Source organism: Homarus americanus, unplaced genomic scaffold (assembly GCF_018991925.1).
Source record: "Homarus americanus isolate GMGI-L3 unplaced genomic scaffold, GMGI_Hamer_2.0 scaffold48393, whole genome shotgun sequence".
Classification (NCBI taxonomy): Eukaryota; Metazoa; Arthropoda; class Malacostraca; order Decapoda; family Nephropidae; genus Homarus; species Homarus americanus.
In genome coordinates, this window is record NW_024720684.1 from 511,808 (window position 1) to 538,741 (window position 26,934).

Here is a 26,934-nt window from a genome sequence, read left to right on the forward strand (position 1 = left end):
CCCTACCCCCTGCCCCCCCCAGTCTCTCCTTCTGTCCTCCATCCCCCAAATCATCACCCTTTCCCCCCTCCATCCCCCAAATCATCACCCTTTCCCCCATTCCCATTTTAGGAATGAACTAAAACCAACAAACTTCTCACAGTTCGGACGAAAGATAATCAGTGAGATAATTAAACACATAGATAACACTGATAAGGAATCATAAATAACCTGTTGTCTTACTCAGATTTAATCATACTGTTAATTTATGCATCAATTGGGTATTAATTTTATAATATTTACGGAGATTCGATTTCAGCCATTTTAACCAAGCCGGAAGTGACGTTATCAGAATAGGACATTATGAACGGACGGTGATAAATACATATTATTGAGTCTTGATACATATGGATGATTGATACATAGTTGTTATTGTTAAAATGTTATGTTTATGTTTATTCAGAAATGGTCAAATACAAACCTTAGAAATTATCAAACGTTCCCAAAGCTGTAGATACAAGGGAGCCTGAGTATAACCAACAGGTGATACGGGTGCACAGGTCACTAATGAGCTCTCAGTGTAGATAAGACGCAGGATATGATTACGTAGGATGTTTAGGATTCAAGCTTGTGTTTAGGATCCCACCAGAATAGTTTCTGTTGATGCTTTGCTTTAAGTTATCATTGTAGGATTTCAACAGCGTTTTATAGTGATCTTATACTTGAATTATCTTTACAGGATGTTATCTTGGTCACCCAGATAACAGTAGGTAAAGGAACCGTAGGATTTAAAGCTCAGTCGGCGTCCTGACTTAATATCCTGCGGCCTCTTATATGACACCCATTGCCATCATACCGTAGAAGATGACGAAGGTGGCGACGACGGCGAGGATGACGATACGGGCGACGGAGTTGTACCGACGGGCGACCTCCTGAGCTGGTCGCCTCCCCCTCAGCCTATTGGTGTGTGTGGAGCCTGGGGGCGTGGTCTTCTCTCCTCCTCTCTGGATAGTAATGGAATGCACAGGCTAGATAGAGGGAGAAGGAAGATGGAGGAAGATGGAGGAAGACGGAGGAAGGCGGAGGAAGATGGAGGAGGACGGAGGAAGACGGAGGAAGATGGAGGAGGACGGAGGAAGACGGAGCAAGGCGGAGGAAGGCGGACGGAGGAGGAGGAAGATGGAGGAGGACGGAGGAAGATGGAGGAGGACGGAGGAGGAGGAGATGTAAGTTAAAATACACTGCTACAGACACACAATAGGTTGAGAGACATAATGGCATAAAGCCCAAAATGGCAAAATAATAATATCCCCCTAATGACTGATCTTGAGGTGAAATAAGCTAACGGGAGGAGGACTAATCACCAGGTAATCAATGTTTATTTACCTTTCCAAACTCCATATCAGACATCTTGAAGCCCACGGCCCTCACCACCACCTTGGGGAGTTTGGTGCTGTTGAAGACCACATTCACGAGGGTCTGGGTGATGACGATGACGAAGCAGAAGGTGATGACGGCAGCGTACCACACGTCGATCAGCTTGAGGTAAGGGGTCTTGACGGAGGACTGTGTGGTGGAGGTGAAGAGAGCTGCTAGGACCAACTGAGCCGTGAGGGACACCATGATGCGGTTGGTGAAGTCCTCGAGCTGGGGAGGTGGTGGGGAAGGGTGTGTGTGTTTACGTTAGTTTTCTTCTATACAACTCAGGTTTAATTATATTCTTCTATCTATCTATCTATCAAGCTCTCTATCTATCTATCTTTAAATCTAGAGAAATGAAATATATATGTAAGACTCTGGGAAGAAATGTTACGACAGGCAGACTGACACACCTGGTAGCATAGAGGATGAAGAATATAAGGAGGCTGGGGAGGAGACAGAGAAACAGAAACACACAGACAAACAGACAGATAAACGGACAGGCAAACAGACAGATAGACAGACCCACCTGGAAAAAGAGTGTAGCGTAAGAGATGAGGAACATAAGGAGGCTAGGGAAGAAGCTGTTGACGACGTGATAACCGTAGAGGCGACGCAGGTGGAAGGTGAGAGCGAAGTATGTGTTGTTGTCGGTACCCTGCAGGAACCAGCCCACCTCTGTTGTCTGTTCCTCCAGGGCGTACTCCAGTAGCACTCGACGCTGTGTGGGAGTGGAGGTGTTAGTGGATGAGGAGGAGGTGGTGGAGTTAGTGGATCAGGAGGAGGTGGAGGAATTAGTGGATGAGTAATAGGGGTAGGAATTAGGAGAAGAGGAAGAGGAGGAGGTTACAAGCTGTTCTGGTGGTTGATCTGTTCTTACGTTGCTTTGTTATGACTTTTATTGTCCAGTGTTAATACAAGAGATGAGAGTACCCAGATAATACTTGCAATATTTGGTAGCCACACTCTATAACACTCTTCCCACATCTGTCCCGGCCTGGAACTGAACCCAGGACTTAATAGTAAGAGATACAGGTAATCATTCATTCATCACATCTTACAGAGTCGAGGTATGGGACGCGTTTTCCTTTTTGGGACTTCCTGAAGATGCGGGTCCAGGGGGCGTTCATCAGCATGAAGGAGATGTTGCACAGCTGGAAGTCGAAGGGATACATCTGAAGCTGGAAGTGACACGGCACCGACGCCACCACGCCCACGTAGTTCAAGATGGCGTGGGAGGTCCCGTCCGCCTGGTGGCCTGAGGACGGAAGGACGTGTCGGCGTCGATCATAAGGTTAGTGCAGAACCTGAAACACATCTTTAATTCTGTCTTAACGTAATTATGTAATCCATATCCTATCATAAAGACTTATAATACTTATCGCGTATTTTTTGGAGGTGGGATGACTGGCAACTCTCAAATGGGAGTTATGTGATACAGTCAACGAGTGGCGAGTGGGTTGTTACTCCCATCTTAGTGTTAACATGGCGAGGGAATATTGTTGTTGTTTCTAGTGCGTTATCTCCCGACGGCGTGCGACTAACCTCAAGGTGGCCTCAGGTTGAGTCATTATAAGTTAAACATATAACGTGACTCACTCGTGTCTTGCAGCGCCAACTTACTCATGAAAGAATCTTCAAGGGGTCTCTCGGAGGTCGTGTCGGCGTAGGCGTAGCAGAACTTCTCGTAGTCTGTAGTCTCCAGCACGGTGCCCTCCCCGTGCCCTGAGACAGCCCGGACACTGGGCGTCCACACCAGGTCACAGAGGAAGTAATTCTTCACTTTGGGTTTAAGGTTGAGGAACTTCAGGCGGGGATCAAACCACTTGAGTGTCATCCCCACGTTCATGGTGGCCACGCCCCCCTCAGTAGTCAGGTCGTCCATGCTGTACACGTCAACGTGGTAGATGAGGTCCATCGGTGTGATCTCGTCGGGTCGTGGGGGTGGAGGGTAGTAGGGGTCGTACCCAGGTGCCCGGTCCACCACACGACAGTTGGCCTCGTCGGACCTGTCGTTACAGTGAAAAATTTCGTCACAACGAGAAGTCTGAGGTACACACTGGCCGTCGTCACAAGCAAACTGTGAGGTGCGGCAGGTGGTGAGGGTCAGCACGACCTTTCTAGCCCCGGCACCCCACTGCTGACGACCCACAGGCACCGGTCCCTCCTCCAGCACCCACTCCATCTGGTGCAGCGTCGACCTCAACACCCAGCCTCCTCCCGCACTCACTATCTCTGAGCCTCCCACCCCTCTGAACACCAGCTGACCAGCCTGTGTGTCGATGTAGTAGTTGTGATCAAACAGCCTGCCGTCGTGACCATACAGGTTGTACATGACAGTGAGCGGCACCTGACACAGAGAACACTGGAGCTGACGAACACAGGCGGCGAACATCCCTCCTTCAGTGCCCTGGGCAGGACACTCATCCTCCGCCGTCACCTTCATTGCTGCTCCTTTATCCAATTTACCTCCCGACAACCACGTCACCAGACCCCCCGGGCCCACGCAGGAGTCATTAGCGCCTCGAGCTAGTAGCATTGTGGAGGGCGTGAGGTCCGCACTACTCATAAGGGCCCCATCAAGAGCATGGCAGACGATCCCATGACGGGAGTAAGACCCAGCGGGCTGAACCACTACAGGGCGCTGCTCAGAGAGACACAACTCCTCCAGGCTGTATGACCCGAGGGAGGCGTTACCAGCCACCGTCCACTGTCGCTCCATCATCAGGTACGGAGCCTCGACAGGATGCTGGCCCCGACATCCCGATGCCTGAAGTAACACCTCTGCCCCCAGTGTTCTCCTCCAGATGGCAGCACGAGCGACCTGGGCCTCAAGGGTACCACGGTCAACCCCACCCACACACACCACCCCACCTGACCCACGCCTAGCCCCTACAACTATCGTGGGTGAGTTGTGACCTCCCGATGACCCCCGGGCAGTAGTACCACCATCATCAACTACTGTGTCTTTCTCTTTGAAGCTGCCAGGGAGTTGATCAATCTCCCCCACCAGCGTGCTTTCGGCGCCCCTCTCTGGCAGGTCCCCGGCAGCGAGAGGTTCGTGGGTGTCATCGATGAAACACTCAGCCTGAGGAAGGAGACACCGAGATAGAGAAATAAAGTGTGTTAGGTTATGTGTGTGTGTGTTGACTACCATTTGTGTTATTATTAGGGTTACAGGCCGTCAGTGTACACGTTCAATCAACATCCATCGATTTGTTAAAAATGGGCAAGATAGATAGATAGATAGATAGAGAGATATTATTTAGTAAAATCACCCAACAAGTTTAAAATTGGTTAAGCACGTGTATAAACAACGCAGGTATATAGTGTAAACAGAGCTTGTAGGTATATAAACAATGTACCTAGACAGTGCAGGTATACAAACAACGTACGTAGACAGTGCAGGTATACAAACAATGTTCCTAGACACTCCAGGTATACAAACAATGATAAACAATAACTTAATTCGACCAAGGGTGAAAAGGTCACCTAACTCACCTGTCGTGTTAGGTGGTCGAACTGCAAACACAGGTGACGCCAAACACCGGGAGGAAACTTGGCCTCAAAGAAATACTGTAGTACCTCTTCCTCCCTCTCTTCCTCCTCCCTCTTCTCCTCTTCCTTCTTCTTCTCCACCTGCACCTTCAGTGACACTCCCAGGCGGCCCAAGTCTGTATAGATGAAGAGCTTAAATATGTGGATCACCTGAAGATTAACCTAACCTGACTGACTGACTTGTTGACTGATTGGCTAACTGACGGACTTACTGACTGACAGACACTCACCTACAGTAGCGCTCCAGGTGTTGACAGGAGTGTAGACCAATAAAGGAGATCGTATACGACTCCTGAGTAACTTGACGAAGGCGCAGAAGGTGAAGGACGAAGTGGTGGCGGTGGAGAGCCCTGGTGAGCTCCCGCCGCTTGCACGTTGGACACTAACACCGGCAGCGTCAGTAGCAGCAGGAGGAGGACTACAGACGAGGGAGTAACCTTGACCAAAGACAACTCCCGTCACCATTTTGCTGCCTCCTGGAGGAAGTAGAAGAAGCAGAAGTAGTAACAGATCAGGTAGAGACAGAAGTAGACGAAGTAGCCCCGACCACAACTCATTACTATGTGTTGGGGGGGGGGGGGAGGAAACACCTGTTCTATACCTCCTTCAGATGGTTTTGTATTACCTGTGACTGACGTATTGACCAAAAATAATCCCCAGGTGATCCGAACATATTATTAAGTCTATAGCCATCAAGTCATAAGGTAACGTTCAATAACTCAGAAGTAATTGAGGTTCTAACTGTACTGAGAGGGAGACAAGACCTACCTGACGAAGATATCTGTCCTGTAGTGAGTGTTGCAGCCACCAGGAAGCTCACACACGTCGCACACCACCAGAAGGGAGTCGAGGTCTTCATGTTTACTTCCGATCAGCTGACTGTTAGGTGGGGACAGAGGTTTATTTACATCTGATCAGCTGATTTTTAGGGACGGTTTGTTTACATCTGATTAGTTGATTTTTAAGGGGGACAGAGGTTTGTTATCCGATCAGCTGATAGTTGGGAGGACAGATATATTTTTGTATATAAAAAGGTAAACATGGCGTGTGTGTGTATATATATATATATATATATATATATATATATATATATATATATATATATATATATATATATATATATATATATATATATATATATATATAATATGTGTGTGTGTGTATAAATTCATAGTTGATATAAAATACAATACAATACATAGCGATATAAGAATAGAGAGTGAGATAGAGACATAGATAAAGAAACAGAGAGAAAGGAGAGACAAGAAGGGAGGGAAATAGAGAAAAAAATGGAGAGAAAGAGAGACTGAAAGAAAGAAATAAAGAATGAAACACAAAATAAAGGGGAGAGACAAAATGAAAGAAAAAGTGAGAAAAAGAAAGAGAGTCACAACTAACCTGAGGACCCTGGGAGAGAGAGAGTGGAGGTGAGTGAGCCACGGAGGTGAGTGAGTGAGTGAAGGTCCTCTCACCCCACTGTGTTATACCTGTCCGTCACTCATTGATTACCTGAAGTCTTACCTGCTCTTCTACCCCACCCAGGTGTGTGTCCCCCCCTCTCCCTCCCCCAACCTCATCATCATCATTGTAATAATCATCGGTGTGTGTGTGTGTGTGTGTGTGTGTGTGTGTGTGTGTGTGTGTGTGTGTGCTTCAATATTTAAGAAAAACAAGAAGAAAAAAATGATAATAATAAAAATGAGAACAACAACAAATAAAATAATACCACGAACAAGAACAACAACAACAACAAATACAACAAAAACAATAACAAGCAAACAAAATCAAGGGCTTCAATTCACCCAAACGTTTCAGGGCCTCTTAAAGACCACACAGCTCTAGGGGTCACACACACTCGACCTTTCGTAACATTTTAGGACGCGAGTCGATGTTGTTGTATACATGGACGACAAAATCTGAAAACGATGACCAATACGAAAAGAAAAGAGTTTATTAATGTGTTTTATTTTGTCTTTTGTGTTAGATGGAGTTGGGGACAGACAGGTAGACACAGACAGAGAAAGGAAGATAGAGAGAGAAACAGAGGGCGAGAGAATGAGAGAGAGTGAGACAGATAGACAGACAGGTAGACGGAGAAAGATAGATAAATAGATAGGTGAGTTAACGAGAGAGATAGATAGAGCGAGAGATTGTTCAGACAGAAAGAGAGGGATAAAGAGAGCGAGAAAGAGAAACAATGAGAGTACAGTGCTCTATAACTCACAACCACACCATTATACCTTCATCATCTATGCTCTCATTTCTCATTCAGACATTACCTCACTACCACCATTACCACCATTACCAGTTCCATAAGTGTCACCTGTACAAATAAGAGCGCAGGTGACCCATTACTCGAAGGAGCTTACCACTTAATGTGATATATTTTAATTTGTTTGAATATTATTTGAACCACCTCTTGGAAACTCATGTAACAAGTTACCCTATTAAAGGAAATTCAATTTGCAATATCAACCTCATCAACCAGTCTCTTTCAATATCAAGACACAACCCGAATTTGGGGGGAATTTTTTTTTTTTTGGTGTTTTTAATATTTGTGTATTGTACATTACTGGAATTCAATGTCTGGATGTATGTCTGCTATTAAAGTAATTTTTATTATAATGCATGTATGATGTTATTCTACATATTTTTCCAAGACTAATAACAAAACCCAACAAACTATTAAGATCTAGTGCACCGAATTACTAATAAATGGAAACGGTCTACAGGAAGTATCGATAGTCAATGTTTATTTGTATTGTGGGAAGAGGGGGTCAAATAATGCGCTGGTCATATTATTTCAAGAGAGTTAGTTTCCATCAATACGACATCTGTACAATGAAATATACATTAACACATTAACAAGATTGTCAAGAACAGGTAGGGATTCTTAGGTTTGCTGGCCGTCAACGCCTGGGTTATTACAGTTAATAATAGGTAAAGAATGTTGATATGTCGGCCATTCTTCCTAATTTATTCAAAGGCCGAATGATATGTTCTTTTGTTCCTTGTTTTATTATACAGTCAAAGACGCGATGTAACGCCGAATGCAGTTAATTCCTCGATTTAAAGTCACTGAATCATAACAATTTTCAAAGTGATCCGTCCAAAAGCTCAAGCGTTAGCGGAAAGGAAGATCCACGAACGCGACGGATACTACTGTTATTATTCATTAGTATCTACTATCATAAAAGACGGAAGTTCAAGAAATTCTCTCAATACAATGAACATTAAGATAAAACACAGACATGACTCAGTGTCAAGTGAACAATATTAATACATTAACTCGTCAATAAAATACAAACATTGCGGCAACACTTGGTGAATATTTACCTTCTCCTTATAACTCTGTAAACATCATCGAGAAGCACTTGCCATGGTGATAACTTTTTATAGACCTGACACGTGCCTCTAATGTGCACTAATATAATAATCCTATTGATGTTATTAATGGGAAGTTTTGTAAGAGTATACTCAGGTGTTTGATGAGAGACTCGGGGGCTACACAAAACATTATTCAAATTGTAAGTGCATGCACGTAGCGTAATATAATACTACTTTCGGTAATAATAATAATATTAAACATTATCATTATTATAAAACCATCCTTTATAGTAAACCTATTTATATCAACTAATTTTATATATTAAGTTGGAGTCTATTAGGAACGAGCCTATTAGGACTAGGATCAATTAGGATGGGCCTATTAGGACTGGGACCTATAATAAATGGGGTCAATTCAATCTTGAGCATATTAAAACTAAGGTTTATTAAATGTGGGGCTATTAGAACCGGGGCCCATTTGACCTACATCGACTCAGTCATCCGCTTTTGAAAATTCTAGCAGGTTTCTTTTGTTTCATAATAAAATAAAAGTCACTAAAGACTTCTAAGAACACTTTTCCGGATCTTACCTGAAAGTTAGATGGTATTTATTTTTACGTTCTTCTAGGAAATGTTTAAAAGGGAATAGTTAATTATCATAGTTGTGGATTCTCTTTATAGAGTTATTTAAGATGAGGTATTTGGTAAAGGGTTAGATGAGTTGACGTATGTTATTATTATTATGTTATTGTATCGTGCAGTTATACACAGTCGTTATAAATGGGATTAAGACTGTGTTTATTAATATTGTATAATTCTTTTTATTTTATCAAGTTATTCATATATACAAAATAATACTAAATTATTTGCACTAAATTCTTTTTTCCGTTATGTCTAATTTAATAACGAAACTGTAATTTCATTTAACTCACTATTTTTAATATATTTTTTACGTTTAGAACCAAAGTTTTTGTTTTAATATATTCTGCCAATTAAATCTGTTTATTTACTGATCACGTATACGACAGCGAGGAATTGATCAGTAATATTCAAAAGATGTATACATGTCTTATATAATAATATCCTTTGTAATTATTTGTATAATCATGATTTATGGTTAACGATAAAAATTTTCCAATTTTAATTATTACTTAATAAGTTAAACAGATTGAGTAAAAAGATAAAAAGAAAATTTAAAAATGTATTCCCTGTCACGAGGTAAACAAACAAATGTGGAGAAAAGTAAACAGGAATAGGAATTACGTCCTTCTATATATGTAAGTAATAATATATTAATTTGTAAGTGTGGCTGTTTAGCAATTTGTTTATATATTACCCAAGTGTTTAAGTTTAAGTAACCTCAAAACCTAAAAGCCTAATCGTCCAGTAACCCAGTTAAGACAGCGACGCATTTTGTCCAGTGTGTGAACCTTTAGGCAGTTATGTACAGTGAATTTGAAGAAGAAATATGATATTATTATTTATTTACAGAGTGTCTGAAGGAATGTAAAATCGAGTTAATTGGAGGAATAATACAACTTTAAGTGATTGCAAATGGTGGTGGTTGATGGCATACAAAGGTTAGCGATATACAGTACAGTATACTGTATATATTATCAAATTTTAACATATATACGACAGCTTTATTTATATCATTGATTCTAAGGAAGGGTAAGTTAAGACCCAAGAATTATAATGATATTTCTGTACTTGTATATGCATTAATTTGACCGAGTTTATAAAATGAAATGGAAGTTGATTATAAATGATGATAATAATGTGAGTTTTGTTGACCTGAATATTTTTGTGCCTCTACCCGTAGTTGTAGGCATATATGTATTATTAAAACTCATCAATTAAAAGTTATCGTGTGTCATGTACCGTCGTTGGTGATAGATAGATAGATTGGTCGATTGATACTTTACGTTGATAGTGCGAGTGTTTTATTTTTAATTGAGTAATAAGGTAACAAATAACCATATTTTAAGCTATGATTGTGGAGTTTCATCATTGAAACCTTTGCTGTACATCAATTGATTTGTTTTATTTTTTTCATTTATTATGAGAATATATTAACGAGTTCTCATTCTCGTTCTCGTTTTATTGAGAGTATGCGTTTGTGTGTGTGTGTGGAGAGAGAGACTTGAACATCAAATAATATTTAATTATGTTCTTTTAATTTGTTGTTTGTTGCTTCTGGTTTTTCAGCTGCCACGAGTATTTTTTATCGTTTATTAAATTTTGTGCTTTATTATTCAAATGCTTTATTAAATTTTGTGAATGTCAGAAGTCAGTGTTTTACTCGTAAGATACCCTGGTCAGGTGGTAGGAGTGTAGTTATCCCTGAAATAATTCTTTGGTGTTCCTTATACCAGAGAAAACGGAGGAGTTCGGGGTCATTTATTCATAGGGAAAACTTCTATAATCTTGTATCACATATATGTACTTATTTATTTATTTATTTGTTTATTTATATGAATTGATTGGATTTTACTTAGTTTTCGTTATTGTTATTTGTCAGCTTGATTGTCATTCAGTCTTCAGGTCACAGTGTAGTAGACAGGTAAAATGTCTTCATGTTGTTACTTGTTAGACGTGTGAGGGACTGCTTGCAACTCTATTGGGTCACAGCAAAGAAATACTGTACGTAATTATTCCACATTGCTCGCGCCCATTGTTTAGATACCAAATATTTAGAGATCACACGATGCAAAATTCAGCCAAACACGTGACTCCTTCCCGTTGTGTGGTTTATTGTGAAGAAGCAAGGTGGTGGTGTGTAAAATTAGATCACGTGAAGATTAGCTGATGATTAAACACCCTAACGCTACCTGGGGGTAAGGTTTGGTTTGGTTTGGTTTGGTTAGGTTAGGTTAGCATTTGGGTAGTGAACGAGGATTTACTGATATGAGTAAAGCATTTTCTTCGGCATCCACAACAGTAATTACCACACGTGAAAGTGTACATTTGGTAAGACTATTGAATAAAGATGACTCGACTGTAACTAAGGGAAACTCGGGCTGAACATCTTAACACAATTTATCTTCCTCTAACTCGATTAGTCTTGTTAGAAATTTATTATATTTATGTAACAGCGAAAAATGTCTGAGATAAATTGACCAGAAATATTCTAGCCAAAAGACATATCTTTTTATAACTCATTTTGTAATAAGGAAAATTTCATGCTGCCAATGTTCACAATTATAATTATACTGGTGATAATTACTATTTTATACTTGGCGTTCGATTATTACAATTATCATATAGTCTTATTTAGTACAGTCATGAATTTACAGACTAGGCTATCGTGGTCTTTGTAGATTGGCAGATTATAATGTAGGCTATAGTAGCACTCGTGTAGCCTGCCAGATTATACTAAATAGGTTATCCTAGTCCTAATGAAATGCGCCAGGTTATACCTGTAGTAAGTCCTATTGAAGTCACTGTTGTCTGCCGGATTATATACTAACTAGACTAATCGACGTCCTTACGAAGTTTGTTAGATTATTCTATCAAAAGAAAACACATCCGGCTGGGACGTGACTCGGCTGTGAGCATCGATACCCGACAACACGACGCACTAAGAGACGATCATGCTGGGAAGAAGTTACCCAGCGGAACGTAACCAATACAACTGACTCGGTAACACCCTGAACTAATTTAAGTTTACGAATACTGTATCTTCAAGCGGCTATTTTTTCTGTTTTGTTTTTCTTCCTATTCTTCTTTTGTGTTGCGTTAGAAGTATTGTGTGTGTGTGTCTTATCTATTACAGGTTTTCTCCGGTTATTCCTATTTTATCCTGTATTAGCACTACCTACCACAAAACGTTCCACGGCAAACTGTTTACAAAATAGATAAAATTCTGGCGGCTGTCTTTGTAAGTCAACTCGATTCTTACAGACAAGCCAGGCAGAGTAAAGGATTAAGCTAGCCCTCCATTGAAGCTCGTTTTCTCTTATTGCTTTCAAGGGAGAAGAAAATAATATCAGAGTTCTCATTTACTTTTTCCATCATCCTCTTGCGTTAGGTGTTTCCCGTCTCACGTTATTTTTTCTCCCGTCTCTTTTATTTTATTCTTCTTCCTCTTCTGTTTCTCTAGTAATGTATTTATTTTCTCTCTCGTTGTCGTGGCTTTTGTTTTGTTACTGCTGTATATAGTTGATGTTGGTTAGGTTAGGTTACGTAAGGTTAGGTTAGGATAGCGTTATATTAGGTTAGGTTAGGATAGCGTTATATTAGGTTAGGTTAGGATAGCGTTATATTAGGTTAGGTTAGGATAGCGTTATATTAGGTTAGGTTAGGATAGCGTTATATTAGGTTGGGTTAGGATAGCGTTATATTAGGTTAGGTTAGGATAGCGTTATATTAGGTTAGGTTAGGATAGCGTTATATTAGGTTAGGTTAGGATAGCGTTATATTAGGTTAGGTTAGGATAGCGTTATATTAGGTTAGGTTAGGATAGCGTTATATTAGGTTAGGTTAGGTTAGGATAGTGTTAGGGTGTTTAAATATTGAGGTGAAGTAAGCTAGGGTGGAGATGCTTCAGGTGATCCAATAATAATAATAATAAGAGCCCAGTCATCGCCAACTACCCAAATAATACAGGTATTTCATCAGCTTATGAGATCATGCAGGTAATTGGTCTCTTTATGTTATTACGAGTTATTATTCTCATTATATACAAGATTAGGAAATGTGATAATTAAGGTACAAGTCAAATAATGTTTTTTTTCTGTATTTATTTGTGTTGGTTTGTCTGTTTGTTTGTTTTTCTTGCCTCTGTGTTTTTGCTTCTCTTTGTCTTTGTGTGTGTTTGTTTCCGTCTCTCTCTCTCTCTCTCTCTCTCTCTCTCTCTCTCAGTGTAAGGACTGAAAGCTTGTAGTTCGTGATCGTGGGTGATAGATGGATAGGTAAGTGGCTGTGTGAGGCTAGTAGGGATAGATTACTAGCAGGTGTGAGGCTAGAAGGGATAGATTACAGCAGTGTGAGGCCAGAGACAGATTACTAGCAGTGTGAGGCTAGTAGGGATAGATTACTAGCAGTGTGAGGCTAGGAGGATAGATTACTAGTATGAGGCTAGAGGATAGATTACTAGCAGTGTGAGGCTAGTAGGGATAGATTACTAGCAGTGTGTGAGGCTAGAAGGGATAGATTACTAGCAGTGTGTGAGGCTAGTAGGGATAGATTACTAGCAGTGTGAGGCTAGGAGGGATAGATTACTAGCAGTGTGTGAGGCTAGGAGGGACAGATTACGCAGTGTGAGGCTAGTAGGGATAGATTACTAGCAGTGTGAGGCCAGTAGGATAGATTACTAGCAGTGTGTGAGGCTAGGAGGATAGTCTAATAGCAGTGTGAGGCTGGGAGGGATAGTCTAGTAGCAGTGTGAGGCTAGGAGGGATAGATTACTAGCAGTGTGTGTGAGGCTAGAGGATAGTCTAGAAGTAGTGTGAGAGGCTAGGAGGGCTAGAATTATTTAGTGACTACCCTGGGAGAGTTTGATCCAGGACTGTGAATCAATAGAGTGAGTGTATGATGAGTCACGCTATACCGGGAGACTGGTGGTGGAAAGGTACTTCTCTCTCTCTAGCGGCTTGTGTGGTGTTTGTGAGGAGAGAGAGAGAGAGAGAGAGAGAGAGAGAGAGAGAGAGAGAGAGAGCAGGGAAAGGGCAGTATGGCGAGGAAGGGAATGGTTGTACACACACACACACACACACACACACACTACTGCCTAATTGTTTCGTGTTTTTACTTAATGTTGTGTGTTGAAGATATGTGGGAAGGAGAGAGAGAGGAGAGAGTAAAAAATCTTCATCCCAGCTTAGTTCACCTGAAGATTAACCACCCTAACCTAACCTAAAGAATAGCCATAACCTAACCTTACCTAACCTAACCTATTTCAGGGGATGGTGTTAGGGTCGTTAATCTTCAGGTGAAATAAGCTGGGGTGGAGATTCTTCAGGTGATCTATAAGATATACTAATTACAGGTAAGAATCCAAGTCATAGTGTAGATTTTAAAGCGATTTAATGGTTGTTAATGTTTACTAAGTTGTAACTCCGATTGGTTGTAATGTAATTAGGGAGTTGCCGACGAGTAAATATCGGCTGAAAAATGGGTCCTGGAGTTAATGAGAGAGAGAGAGAGAGAGAGAGAGTGTGTGTGTGTGTGTGTGTGTGTGTGTGTGTGTGTGTGTGTGGAGAGAGTTAATATTAGGCACTGGTGGAGGAAGTGAAGTTATTGAGTGCCAAAGGAACGAATTACTTGTTTTTATTTATGACTGCATGTGTGTGTGTGTGTGTGTGTCGTAATATTAAGTGCCTCTGCTTCTGAAAACATTGTAATTAGAACCATTGCATATATTCTTGAAAGGAGGAAGAGAGGGTGATTTGTGTTGGGAGATGGGGAGGAGAGAGAGGGAGGGGAGCTGTGTTGGGGAGATGGGGAGAAGAGAGAGAGGGAGGAGCTTGTGTGTTGGGGATGGGGAGGAGAGGGGAGGTTGGGAGATGGGAGGAGAGAGAGAGGAGGAGCTTGTTGGGAGAGGGGAGGAGAGAGGGAGGGCATTTGGGGGGAGGAGAGAGGAGGAGGGAGTTGTGTTGGGAGATGGGAGAGAGAGAGAGGGAGGGAGCTTGTGTTGGGGAGATGGGAGGAGAGAGAGGGAGGAGCTTGTGTTGGGGATGGGGAGGAGAGAGAGAGGAGGGAGCTGTTTGGGGAGATGGGGAGGAGAGGAGAGGAGGGAGCGTTGGGGAGATGGGAGGAGAGAGAGAGGAGGGAGCTTGTGTTTGGGAGAAGGGGAGGAGAGAGGAGGGAGGGAGCTTGTGTTGGGGGAGAAGGAGTAAGGTGCTGAGTAGAAGAAGGAGGAGGAGGTCATAGCGAGGAAGAGGAATGAGGGAGGAGGAGAGAAAGGAAAGGAAGGGGGGAGAGAGAGGTATCGACCACCTCAAGCAGGCGGTCCATGGGCTACTGACCGTCGACCGTCCACCTCTGGGCTAGTCCACCCAAACAGCACAACGTCCCCACACCATTACGTTCAACCCAATTCACCCTCCCGTCCCCCTTACGTCCCTGTCTAACCACCTGTTGTCACGCCCCATACCATCCCTCTATCAACTGACGAGGGATAGAGACGACCCAAACCCATCCCCTCTCTCCTCTCCCTCTATCTATCTATCCCTCAATGTATAAGGGTAGACCAGGATAGAAGTGGATGGGTTAAGGTAGAGTAGACGATAGCCAGTGGAATGTGGAGTGATGGATGGTGGAAAATGTTGTTTGTGTTGGGTGGTCACGGGAGCCACGCGCCAGGAGGCCAACTCACGGAAATACACAGTAACTAACTCTCGGGGGTTATTATATTACCTCATCTATTATATACCTCACCTATTATATACCTCACTTATTATATACCTCACCTATTATATACCTCACCTATTATATACCTCACCTATTATATACCTCACCTAGTATATACCTCACCTATTATATACCTCACCTAGTATATACCTCTGCTGTTATATTTCTCCTGTTATATATACCTCACTACTCCTCCCTCTCCTTCCCTCTCCCTCCCTCTCACCCCTCTCCCTATTACCTGCACTACGTCACCGTCAAGTATAGTATTACCCAACATAAAATCCCAAATTAATCTTAATAAAAAAGTATAAAAAAGTAAAATATAAAAGTTGGGTTTTTCTCGATTTTTTTTTTATTTTTCTCCTCGTGGTTGGTAGGTAGGTAGCTGCCTGGCGGTCGTTCGCCTGTCTGGAGCAACAAAGACCCCCGTGGCCTTTGGCGCGGGATTGCCAGGCGGAAGGGAGTGTTCGCCAATACTCCATCATGAGGAAAGTATTTAACTCTGAGTACGATGACCTAACTTCCTTGAGGACGATGACCTAACTTCCTTGAGTACGATGACCTAACTCCCTTGAGGACGATAACATAACCCCTTGAGTACGATGATGTAATCCTTGAGTACGATAACCTAACCCCTTGAGTACGATAACCTAACTCCCTTGAGTACGATAACAACCCCTTGAGTACGATGAAATAACAGATAAATTATCACTACAAATATTCCTCCCATTTATATCTTACACTAAAAATAATAATAATAATAATAATAATAATAATAAACCATATCTATCACACAAATAGCGTCAACACTGCACTGTAGAAATTAAAATACTGAGTTAAATTATTTTTGTTTTGGTGTATATAGAAAACAGAGACATTTTCAGGGGTTACTGAAAGAAGAAATTACAGTAAGGGTCAGCCTCAAGTCCTTTACCGACTCCCATCACAAACTTTGAGGTCATCAGCTGGAGTGACCGTTCCCTCGAGGTATGGGATTAATTCTTCTTTTACAATTTTTTTATTTTTTAAAATGTTTTTGAAGGATTTTGATTTGATGTAACTATATACAAAAAATTATATTGATTTAGAATGTAAAAAAAAGCCTATCGAATGTAGGCTAATTAGACTCACAAATTATTTAACCAAAACCTAATTATATAGAGGATCTTAATAACTCTTAATATTTAATTGTTTAGTGACTTTTAAGACATTGATGCACAGTATTGAATTATATCATGACACTAAATTATTACCCTTAACTACCTCGTAACTAGTAAATGGTTGTCAGTGTATGTCACATGGGGTTGTTATGGAGACTAACTGTATATTGTATTGTAAGATAATATTACTTAAGCTATAATGGAGGAGATATATATTACACAGTGGTAGTGACGTGTGTGGACGTGAGTAGTGACGTGTGGGCGTGAGTAGTGACGTGTGTGGACGTGAGTAGTGACGTGTGACGTGAGTAGTGACGTGTGTGGACGTGAGTAGTGACGTGTGTGGACGTGAGTAGTGACGTGTATGGGCGTGAAGACGTGTACGGATGTGGACGTGGAGTGACGTGGATGAGTAGTGACGTGTGGGGAGTAGTGACGGCGTGAGTGACGTGGACGGTAGGACGTGGGCGGGTGACTGTGGGCGGAGAGGACGTGTGGGCGGAGTAGTGACGTGTGGGCGGAGTAGTGACGACGGGGTGACGAAGGACGGGGCGGAGAGTGACGTGTGGGCGTGAGTAGTGACGTGTGAGCGTGAGTAGTGACGTGTGTGGACAGTAGTGACGTGTGGGCGTGAGTAGTGACGTGTGGACGACGTGGGAGACGTGGCGTGAGTAGTGACGTGGTGACGTGAGAGACGTTGGACGAGAGTGACGTGGAACGTGGAGTGACGTGTGGACGTGGTAGTGACGTGTGTGGACGTGAGTAGTGACGTGTGGACGTGAGTAGTGACGTGTTATAGTAATCTGACGTCAACGAGCGAGGGGGGGCGGCAGTCGTGTTGATCTACGTGAAAATACTGGACAAACAAGGGGTAGATTATTGTTGTGCGTTTATGTTTTGACAACTGTGTGTGGGTGGGGGTGGCTGTGTGTGGACTCGAGAGGATTACACAGATATACACAGTCACCCTGGTAAATACACACACACACACACACACACCCTGGGTCTAGAAACACTTACACATCAGTACCTAAGCTTCCTTCTGTGAGATACAATATCCTCTTGCAGTTCCAGAGCGGCGGTGGTGGTGAACACAAGTGCCTTTAGTACCGTCCTCCATGTGTCTCACGGTCCCTGGAGAATACGACTGTACGTAGTTGATAGATGCCGTCCGTCCGTCCGTCCGTGTGTGTGTGTGTGTGTGTGTGTGTATGTGTCATTTCAACCAAGCCTAATCTTAAGCATTGGGGCCCCAGTCCTAATGGCCCCACTCTTGAAGACTAGGTCAGGTTGGGGTTCTATCAGGACTCATGTGACCTTCAGACAATACCTCAACTATGTCACAACCATCGTAAAGATCATAAATTAGGTCGTTTTTTTGTCAGCCGTGTGCGTCACAACAATAAATAATGAGAACACCTCGGCAGCCAACACATTAAAACAACATCATAATTACTACCAAAACGTGTGTGTATGTGTGTGTGTGTGTGTGTGTGTGTGTGTGTGTGTGTGTGATTCATAAAGTTTCGTACGTTCATAATAACTTGTTGCGTCTTATTTTGGTGTGATATTGACGCCGCCATATTGAGGAACATATTTTACATCAGATAATTTTTACCATATAGATTCGTTTTTTTTTTTTACTCAGTTTATGGGGATGAATTATATTTACGTGTGTGTGTGTGTGTGTGTCCAGACCGTCTCATATTCGTCAACAGTGTCTACTATTTTCTCTGTGTATTTTTCTATGATCTAACACTTCTTAACATCCTTTTGAAGATTACAGTAAATTAATAATAAACTTTTATCTGATCGCAGTTTGTCATTGTGAAAGTCGGGTTTAAATTCCTTGATCCATAATAAATCGTTCGTGCATGTAAATCGGATTTGCATCAGCATAAACCAAAACAAAGATATAATGACAACAACAAATATGGCCGCCGAACACGAAACAGCTGATGGGGACAGTTGCCAAATACCAAATACATGACATCATTATTTTTTTCTTTTACTTACATTTAACGAACATTTGGAAATGTTTTTTTAATATTTAGATACATTATGAAAGATGTTTCTTAAAGGAATGAATATTTACACATACATGTCTTATTTGTTTAGCTTAGTTATATAATAATCAATTTGTAAGATATAACTGCGGCGTGATGGCAACACTGTCGACCTCGTGGGGTTAGTAAACACGGACAAGGACAGGGCGTTGACCTCAAGTCACCCTATTGTTGTGTACGTCCTCATAGTACCTGTGTGTACCCCCACGCACTCATCATTCTGTCACTTTATGTAACTTGCTGACAAAACCCATGACCCTTCAGATTCCCACGCCCTTCATGCATGAGTCATAAAGGCGCGCATGAACTCCGCATGCTTCCCAGTTGGGCGCTGTAAACGCTTCTGCGCTTCACCTTGCACAGGATGTGTTAATGCCTAATAAACTAGTTCCTCCGGGGCAATCTGTCAATCCGTGTACGTAATGTACATGAGCACGTGTGTGTATTAATTTAATTCGTAATAGTAGAGTAAATGATGTTATTTATTATTATTATTATTATTATTATTATTATTATTAATTACTTGACCAAATGACATATCAACAATTGTAATTACTTTTATAACGCTAATTACTCGCCGCCTATAGTTTTTCAATGTTAGGTTAGGTTAGGTAGGTTAAGTTAGGTTAGGGTAGATTGCTAGAGTAGGTTAGATTGAAGTTAGGTCATTTCAGGTCAAGTTGTACGTGTTAGTCTTCTCTCTGTACATGAACTATCTCAGTAAGACAACAGCCGTAAAACATTAACGTCTCCTTTACCACATGAACATTGTAAACAACTTTATCTTGTTCCCCTTAACTGTTAGTCCTCCTTATGTCAGGATTCTCACAGTGTTGAATTAATAGTCTCCCTTTAACCTGGGATCAGAAATTCCAGGTTAGTTACGGGAAAGAGATCACGTGAAGATTAACTACCTAACTTAACCTAACCTAATAACCTAACTTAAACTAACCTAAAACTAAACAAACCTAACCTAACCTAACCTAGCCTAACCTAATCTATCATAACCTAACCTAAAGTAACCTAACCAAACCAAGCACCTTCTCACATCAGCATTGTAGAGGAAAGAAACACAAGGGCAGTAGCAAGGGGTCGGGGGGGGGGAGGTGCTGGTGTGAGAGAAGAAGGAAGAAGAGAGAGGAGATTCGACCCTGGCTGTGCGTATCGCCTTACTCTGGTGACGCTTGGCCTTACACACACACACACACACACATACACATACATACATACATAGCTCACTAGTATTATTGTGTTATTATTGTTATTTTTGATGCTATGGTTATTATTATTATTATTATTACATAATCATAAAAAACCTTGAAAACTATAATGTTATTTTTTTTACATTTATATTAAAATCTGACCATTATTTTTTTTTATGACTTTTCGCTGTTATTTTTTATTTCAATATTATTTTTTTCGTAGACTCACCTTTACAGAATGAGGTTATTGACTTCAGTTTTGTGTGTTTGTGTGTGTGTGTTAGCTGTGATATAGGCTGAGCTTGGAGCTATACTGGTTTAGTTTGAAGCTATGTTAAGCCTAGGATAGATGGAGAGATACTGTACCGGGGACGAATTATTGGAAAGTGGTCATTGCCCTGTACTGTGTTGTGTTGTGCTGGTATGTTGTGTTGTGTGGTGTGTTGTGTGGTGTTATGGTCTGTGATAGTTGTGTTATACCCAACCCAACCCAACCTAACACCTCACCTAACCTAAACGATCTCTTAAGAATATGACATCTAGTTAGGTAAAAATAATCGCAGGTTGCTAATGGCTGTAGCACCACCAATCACGTGAGCTGTCTGGGATTTTTTGCTCTCACGCTGCCCAACTCTTTGCTTAGTGCCAATTAGGATAGTGTTATTATTATTTATGCTTGGGTGCCAAACACGAGGTGCCATGATATTTTGTGTATATATATACTGTATTGATGTAAATGTGTTACACTTTGCTAACACACACACACACACACACACACACCGAGTTTTTTCCTGCACATTTTTCCAGGTATCTGAGCGGCAGGCTGTGTAGGGGCCCAAGCTGTTATGGTGCGCTGTTTGTACCGGCCAGTTAACTTGTGAAATACTGCGTTGCCTGCTGCTGCATTTTAGTCTCCGAGCGAAAGTTTGACTGATTGATGTGTGTGTGGGGTAGGGAGGTGTGTGTGGGGGGTGAGTTGGGTAGGGTGGTGTGGGGGTGAGTTGGGTAGGAGTGTGTGTGGGGGGGGTGAGTTGGGTAGAGGTGTGTGTGGGGGGGTGAGTTGGGTAGAGGTGTGGGGGTGAGTTGGGTAGGGAGTGTGTGGGGGGTGAGTTGGGTAGGAGTGTGTGTGGGGGTGAGGAGGAGGTGTGTGTGTGTGGGGGGTGAGTTGTAGGAGTGTGTGTGTGGGGGTGAGGGGGAGTGTGTGTGTGGGGGGGGTAGAGTGTGTGTGTGGGGGTGAGTTGCAGGAGTGTGGTGAGTTGGGTAGGAGTGTGTGTGTGGGGAGATCATTTGAATTCTTATATCTATATACTTAAAAAACTAGGACAGGATATATATTACCCTATATAAACCAGTATAGAATATCAAGTTTACAACCATTAAAAATATATACCAGCATAAAATATTAGTTGTATAATCATTAAAAAAATATCTCAAACATATTATTTATAAAAAAAATAATTTCACTCAACTAAGCTGTTCAATTTCACGTATTAAAAATTATTTGTGTTATGGTTTTTCACGTGTGTTTTATTTAATGGCGAAAATTGGGTTAAAAATTTTTACACTTACCTTTGATGATCATTAATTAATTTACACCTCATGTTTTTTTTTGTATGTGTGTTGGTTTAGGTGTTTATTTGGTTTAGTTTATTTCTTAACCAGGTGTTTTAAGTTTAGGAGTGAGTTAGTGATCTTAACTGGGTGTGTGTGTGTGTGTGTGTGTGTGTGTGTGTGTGTGTGTGTGTGTTTATTGTTTTAACCGAGTGTGTATTAAGGCACGGACGGAGAGATGTACACACACACACACACACACATACACACACATACACACATACACAGACACATACACACATAAATATTGAACAGCTGGTGGAGTTTCAGAATATATTACTCTAATTATCCATTAAAAGGTGTAACTATTGACGTTATTGACTCGTTACGGGGCCATTAAACTCAGGTTAATGGCTCTTGGTAATTGGTGCATATAGGTGGCGTATTGTGTTAGTTAATGCCGGTGCTTGTTTGTTGTTATTACATACATACACACACATACATACATACATACATACATACATATGCTTTCATTCATACATACTTTCATACATACATACAGGCATACATACATACACCTACCTGGCCCCCACTGATCATACAGTATACTGACATACACGAGTATACTCCGGGTGTCCTGAGAAGGTCTGGTTATATGCTGCGTTATTATTTATTTATTGAGTGAGTGTTGGGGTGTATTGATCTGCTCTCCTCTCTCTCTCTCTCTCTCTCTCTCTCTCTCTCTCTCTCTTATCTTAGACAGGGAGAGATAAACACAGACAGATAGACAGACACGGAGAGAGACAGAAAGACCGACAGACAGACATACAGACGGCACGCAGACAGACACAGACATACAAACGGACACACAGACAGACAAAACAGACATACAGACGGACACAGACAAACAGACCACATACATACAGACGAACACACAAAGAGAGTTTACTGAGGAAATACCACAGTGGTGATTATAATGCGTGGGATAATATGAGTCAAGGTGTGTTAGTAGGTTAAGTCTGTTTGTTTACCGCATGGGGGTGATTACACTTACCTTAACTGTTTACGGTACCTTTAAACACGCCCACACGCCCACGACTTGGAAGTCTTTAAATCATCACGCCCACACACTCCCACTGCACGCCCATAGCTTGAATATCTGACATCACCACGCCCACACCTTGAAGATCTTACATAACCACGCCCACACCTTAAATATCTTACACCACCATGCCCACACACGCCCACACCTTGAATATCTTACAACACCACGCCCACACCTTGAAGATATTACACCACCACGCCCACACACGCCCACACCTTGTATGTCTTGCGCCACCACGCCCATACCTTGAATATCTTACACCACTACGCCCATACCTTGTATATCTTACACCACTACACCCACACACGCCCATACCTTGAATATATTACACCACTACGCCCACACACGCCCATACCTTGAATATCTTACACAACCACGCCCACACCTTGAAGATATTACACCACGCCCACACCTTGAAGATATTACACCACGCCCACACCTTGAAGATCTTACATCACCACGCCCACACCTTGAAGATATTACACCACGCCCACACCTTGAAGATCTTACATCACCACGCCCATACGCCCACATCTTGGAAGGAAAAAGCAACTAGAACAATACAATAATAAACAAACGAGAAATAGAACTGATAAATTTGACAAAAAAAAAACAAAATAAAAAAAACAAATAAAAAAAAACAAACAAACAAAGCAAACAAATAAACAAAAACAAAACAAACAACAACAAAAAACAAATAAAACAAAAACAAACAAACAAAAACAAACAAACAAATAAACAAAAACAAACAAACAAATGAACAAAAACAAATAAACAAAAGCATTCATTGTATTTGTAGAACAGAACAAAAATATACGTGACTGTTGTATAAATCCATCATACAGCTGGCATATACACTCATGTATATCCAGAAATGTGTATGAATTAATCCTATACATATTCATTGTTTTGATCTTGATGTATATATATGAATTCTTTTTACGTAAACCAGCTGTGTGGACGAGAGACAGATAGACAGACGGACGGACGGACAGGGAGTGAGACAGACAGACAGACGGACGGACAGGGAGTGAGACAGGCAGACAGGAAGAGACAGACAAACAGACAGATAGGGAGAAAGACATCATATAGACAGACAGACAGACGGACAGGGAGTGAGACAGACAGACAGGAAGAGAGACAGAAAACAGACAGATAGGGAGAAAGACATACACATAGACAGACAGACGGAGAAAACAGACAGAAAGGCAGACAGACAGGGAGATAGACAGTGTGGGTAGAGGGACGTGTTGAGAACAGTGCGAGTAATTCCAGGGCTAGTTAAGAGTGCACCGCCATGACAGGTGTTACGGAGAGAGGGGGGGGGGTGGTAACAGGTGACGAGCGACAGGTGTATTAGGACAGGTAAGTCACAAGAGAAAGACCCGGAAATGGGCGTCGTCTACCTGGAGAATGAGGTAATATTCTCTAATAATATCTTCAGGTGATCCTTGCCGTTAATTGCCCAACTTAATAACTATGTGCTGTTGGGTAATATAAACTTTGTGAAAACTTCTGAATGAAATTTACACATCAACACGTTCGAACATGTAAAGACACTTGTTGTCATGGAAACGATCAACCAATGAACACGTGACAAGCGGTAAATACACCAATAGCCATGGAAACGATCAACCAATCAGCACTGGCTAAAGTGTAAACAGTCCTCGCTGTCATGGAAACGATCAGCCAATCAGCACGGGGCTCTCCTTTGGTCACGACTACGTACTGAACACTCAAACTGATTTCATTCTTTAGCACTTAATTGACGATTTGTCTGGTCATTAAAGCGTTATTAGGGTCATTGTCAGTAAGTGGAAATGGCCGAATTAGATAATTAATTGGCTGTAATGCTCGTAATTGCGAATTATTTTTTTCCATACTAAATTTCCTTTTGATTATTTGTTTATTATTAGTCTTAATTCTCAATGGTTTTATTATTTAATATATTTCTAAATTAGACTAATTATATACTTAGAGGTTAGGTTAGGATACGTTAGGTTAGGTTAGGTTAGGATACGTTAGGTTAGGTTAGGTTAGGAAACGTTAGGTTAGGTTAGGACTGGGGCCTGTTGTACCAGCATATTAGTACTGGGACCTACTAGTACTGCGACCAACTAGTACCTGGGACCCTTAATACTGGCACCTACTATACTGTGACCAACTAGTACTGGCACTTACTAGCACTGCGACCTACTAGCACTGGCACTTACAAGTACTGCGACCTACTAGCACTGGCACCTACTAGTACTGCGACCTACTAGCACTGGCACATTAGTACCGCGACCTACTAGCACTGGCACTACTAGTACTGCGACCTACTAGCACCCTACTAGTACGCGACCAACAGTACTGGGACCCATTAATACGGCATCTACTAGACGGACCACTACACTGGCACCTACTAGACGACCTACTAGCACTGGCATACTAGTACTGCGACTCACTTACCTAGTACTGCGACCACTAGCACTGGCACTTACTAGTACGCGACCACTAGCACTGGCACTACTAGTACTGCGACCTACTAGCACTGGCACTTACTAGTACTGGGACCTACTAGTACTGGCACCTACTAGCACTGCGGCCTACTAGCACTGTGACCTACTAGCACTGTGACCTACTAGCACTGCGGCCTACTAGCACTGGGGCCCACCCAACACTGAAATATGTCCTCTACTACACCATCAACTTTGTAATTAAAACTTTGACCGAGATATATGACCCAGATTCACCCCCCACCTAATGGTTCAAATTATTCACTAATGGGCAATTCGTGAGGTTAGGATTGGTTTAGTTTGGTTTGGTTAGGTTAGGTCTAGGGTTCATTTTGTCGCTGTGAACCGGAAGGAGCGACAACTTGACCCGGATTGACGATAGTTGACCTGGAAATAACGTGAAACTTGACCCTGAAGTAACGGTTGTGGAAATGTATTTAGGTGTGAGAAAGTTATAAATAGAAATGTCCCTCACAGACACTTTCTTTACTCTCTCTCTCTCTCTCTCTCTCTCTCTGACCCCATCCAATCTCTCCCCAACCCTCCCCAACCCCCCCAACCCTCCCCAACCCCATCTTAACCTCCCCATATCTCCCCAAACCTCATTATTATTATTATTATTATTATTGTCGGTTTCATAATCATTATTAATATATTCATTACTTTTCCCGCCATCAATAACATTAATATTTTTACCTGTAGTTATTCACGTCATTTGCACTTGTGATTCACACGTCTACTACCTGCGAGTTATTGATGGTTCCTCACACCTGACTCGTGACAGACAGGTAGGGAGACAGGTGAGGGTGTATTAATCTGCGGTGTTGAGATAGATAGACAGACAGACAGACAGACAGACAGAAATATAGGGATGATTTATCTCAGGGAGGGATTTAGGTGAGAGAGAGAGAGAGAGAGAGAGATGTGGGAAGAGTGAGGGATTTTTTTGTATGGGTCTATCAGTCAGGTCAGTCAGTCAGTTTTTATCAGATAGGTGTAATGTAATGCCAGTCAGTCAGTCAGAAAGAACGTTCATTGGGCTGACTGACGCAGTATTTTATCCTCAGGAATATTGTCTTCTACCATAGCCTGTGTGTGTGTGTGTGTGTGTGTGTGTGTGTGCGCGCGTGTGTGTGTGTGTAAACCTTCAGGTGATCCTTTTAGCCTCTCTTAAGTGGTATTAAGTGAACGTATCTGGTTATAGTCTCAGGGTAATGTTAATGCCATTATGGACGTCATATTAAATTCGACATTTTCTTATATCTTCAATGAGTGAATTTTGATCAGCTATTTTCATTGTTATTATTATTATTTTATTATTATTTTTTTGGCTCTGGGTTAATGTAAAGTGGTTAAGATAAAACAGGTGGGAGAGAGGGGAGGGGAGGTAGGTGGGGGAGGGAGGAGGTAGTGGGGAGGGGAGGAGGAGGCAGTGTGGGGAGGGAGGGGAGGTAGTGTGGGGGGAGGGGAGGAGGAGGTAGTGGGGAGGGGAGGGGAGTGTGGGGGAGGGGGGGAGGAGGGTGTGGGGAGGAGAGGTCGTGGGGGGAGGGGAGGGGGGAGGGGTGTGGGGGAGGGGAGGGGAGGAGGTGTGGGGGAGGGGAGGGGGAGGTAGTGGGGGAGGGGGAGGGGAGGTGTGGGGAGGGGAGGTGTGGGGAGGGGAGGAGGAGGGGTGTAGGGGGAGGAGAGGGAGGTCGTGGGGAGGGGAGGGGAGGTGTG

The 26,934-nt window shown here is 42.1% G+C and overlaps 1 protein-coding gene across 1 annotated transcript; it reads right to left on the minus strand.

Annotated features, from left to right (window-relative positions):
• Window positions 1–216: 216 nt before the first annotated feature.
• LOC121860698 lies at window positions 217–6,399 on the minus strand. The gene is made up of 9 exons (XM_042357998.1): window positions 6,355–6,399; window positions 5,725–5,835; window positions 5,187–5,432; window positions 4,900–5,072; window positions 3,022–4,486; window positions 2,460–2,656; window positions 1,928–2,119; window positions 1,366–1,626; window positions 217–1,007 (listed from the first exon to the last, which is right to left on the minus strand). The coding sequence occupies exons 2-9, from the start codon at window positions 5,813–5,815 to the stop codon at window positions 810–812; spliced, it is 2,823 nt and encodes a 940-aa protein (XP_042213932.1). The 5' UTR covers window positions 5,816–5,835; window positions 6,355–6,399; the 3' UTR covers window positions 217–809.
• Window positions 6,400–26,934: the final 20,535 nt, after the last annotated feature.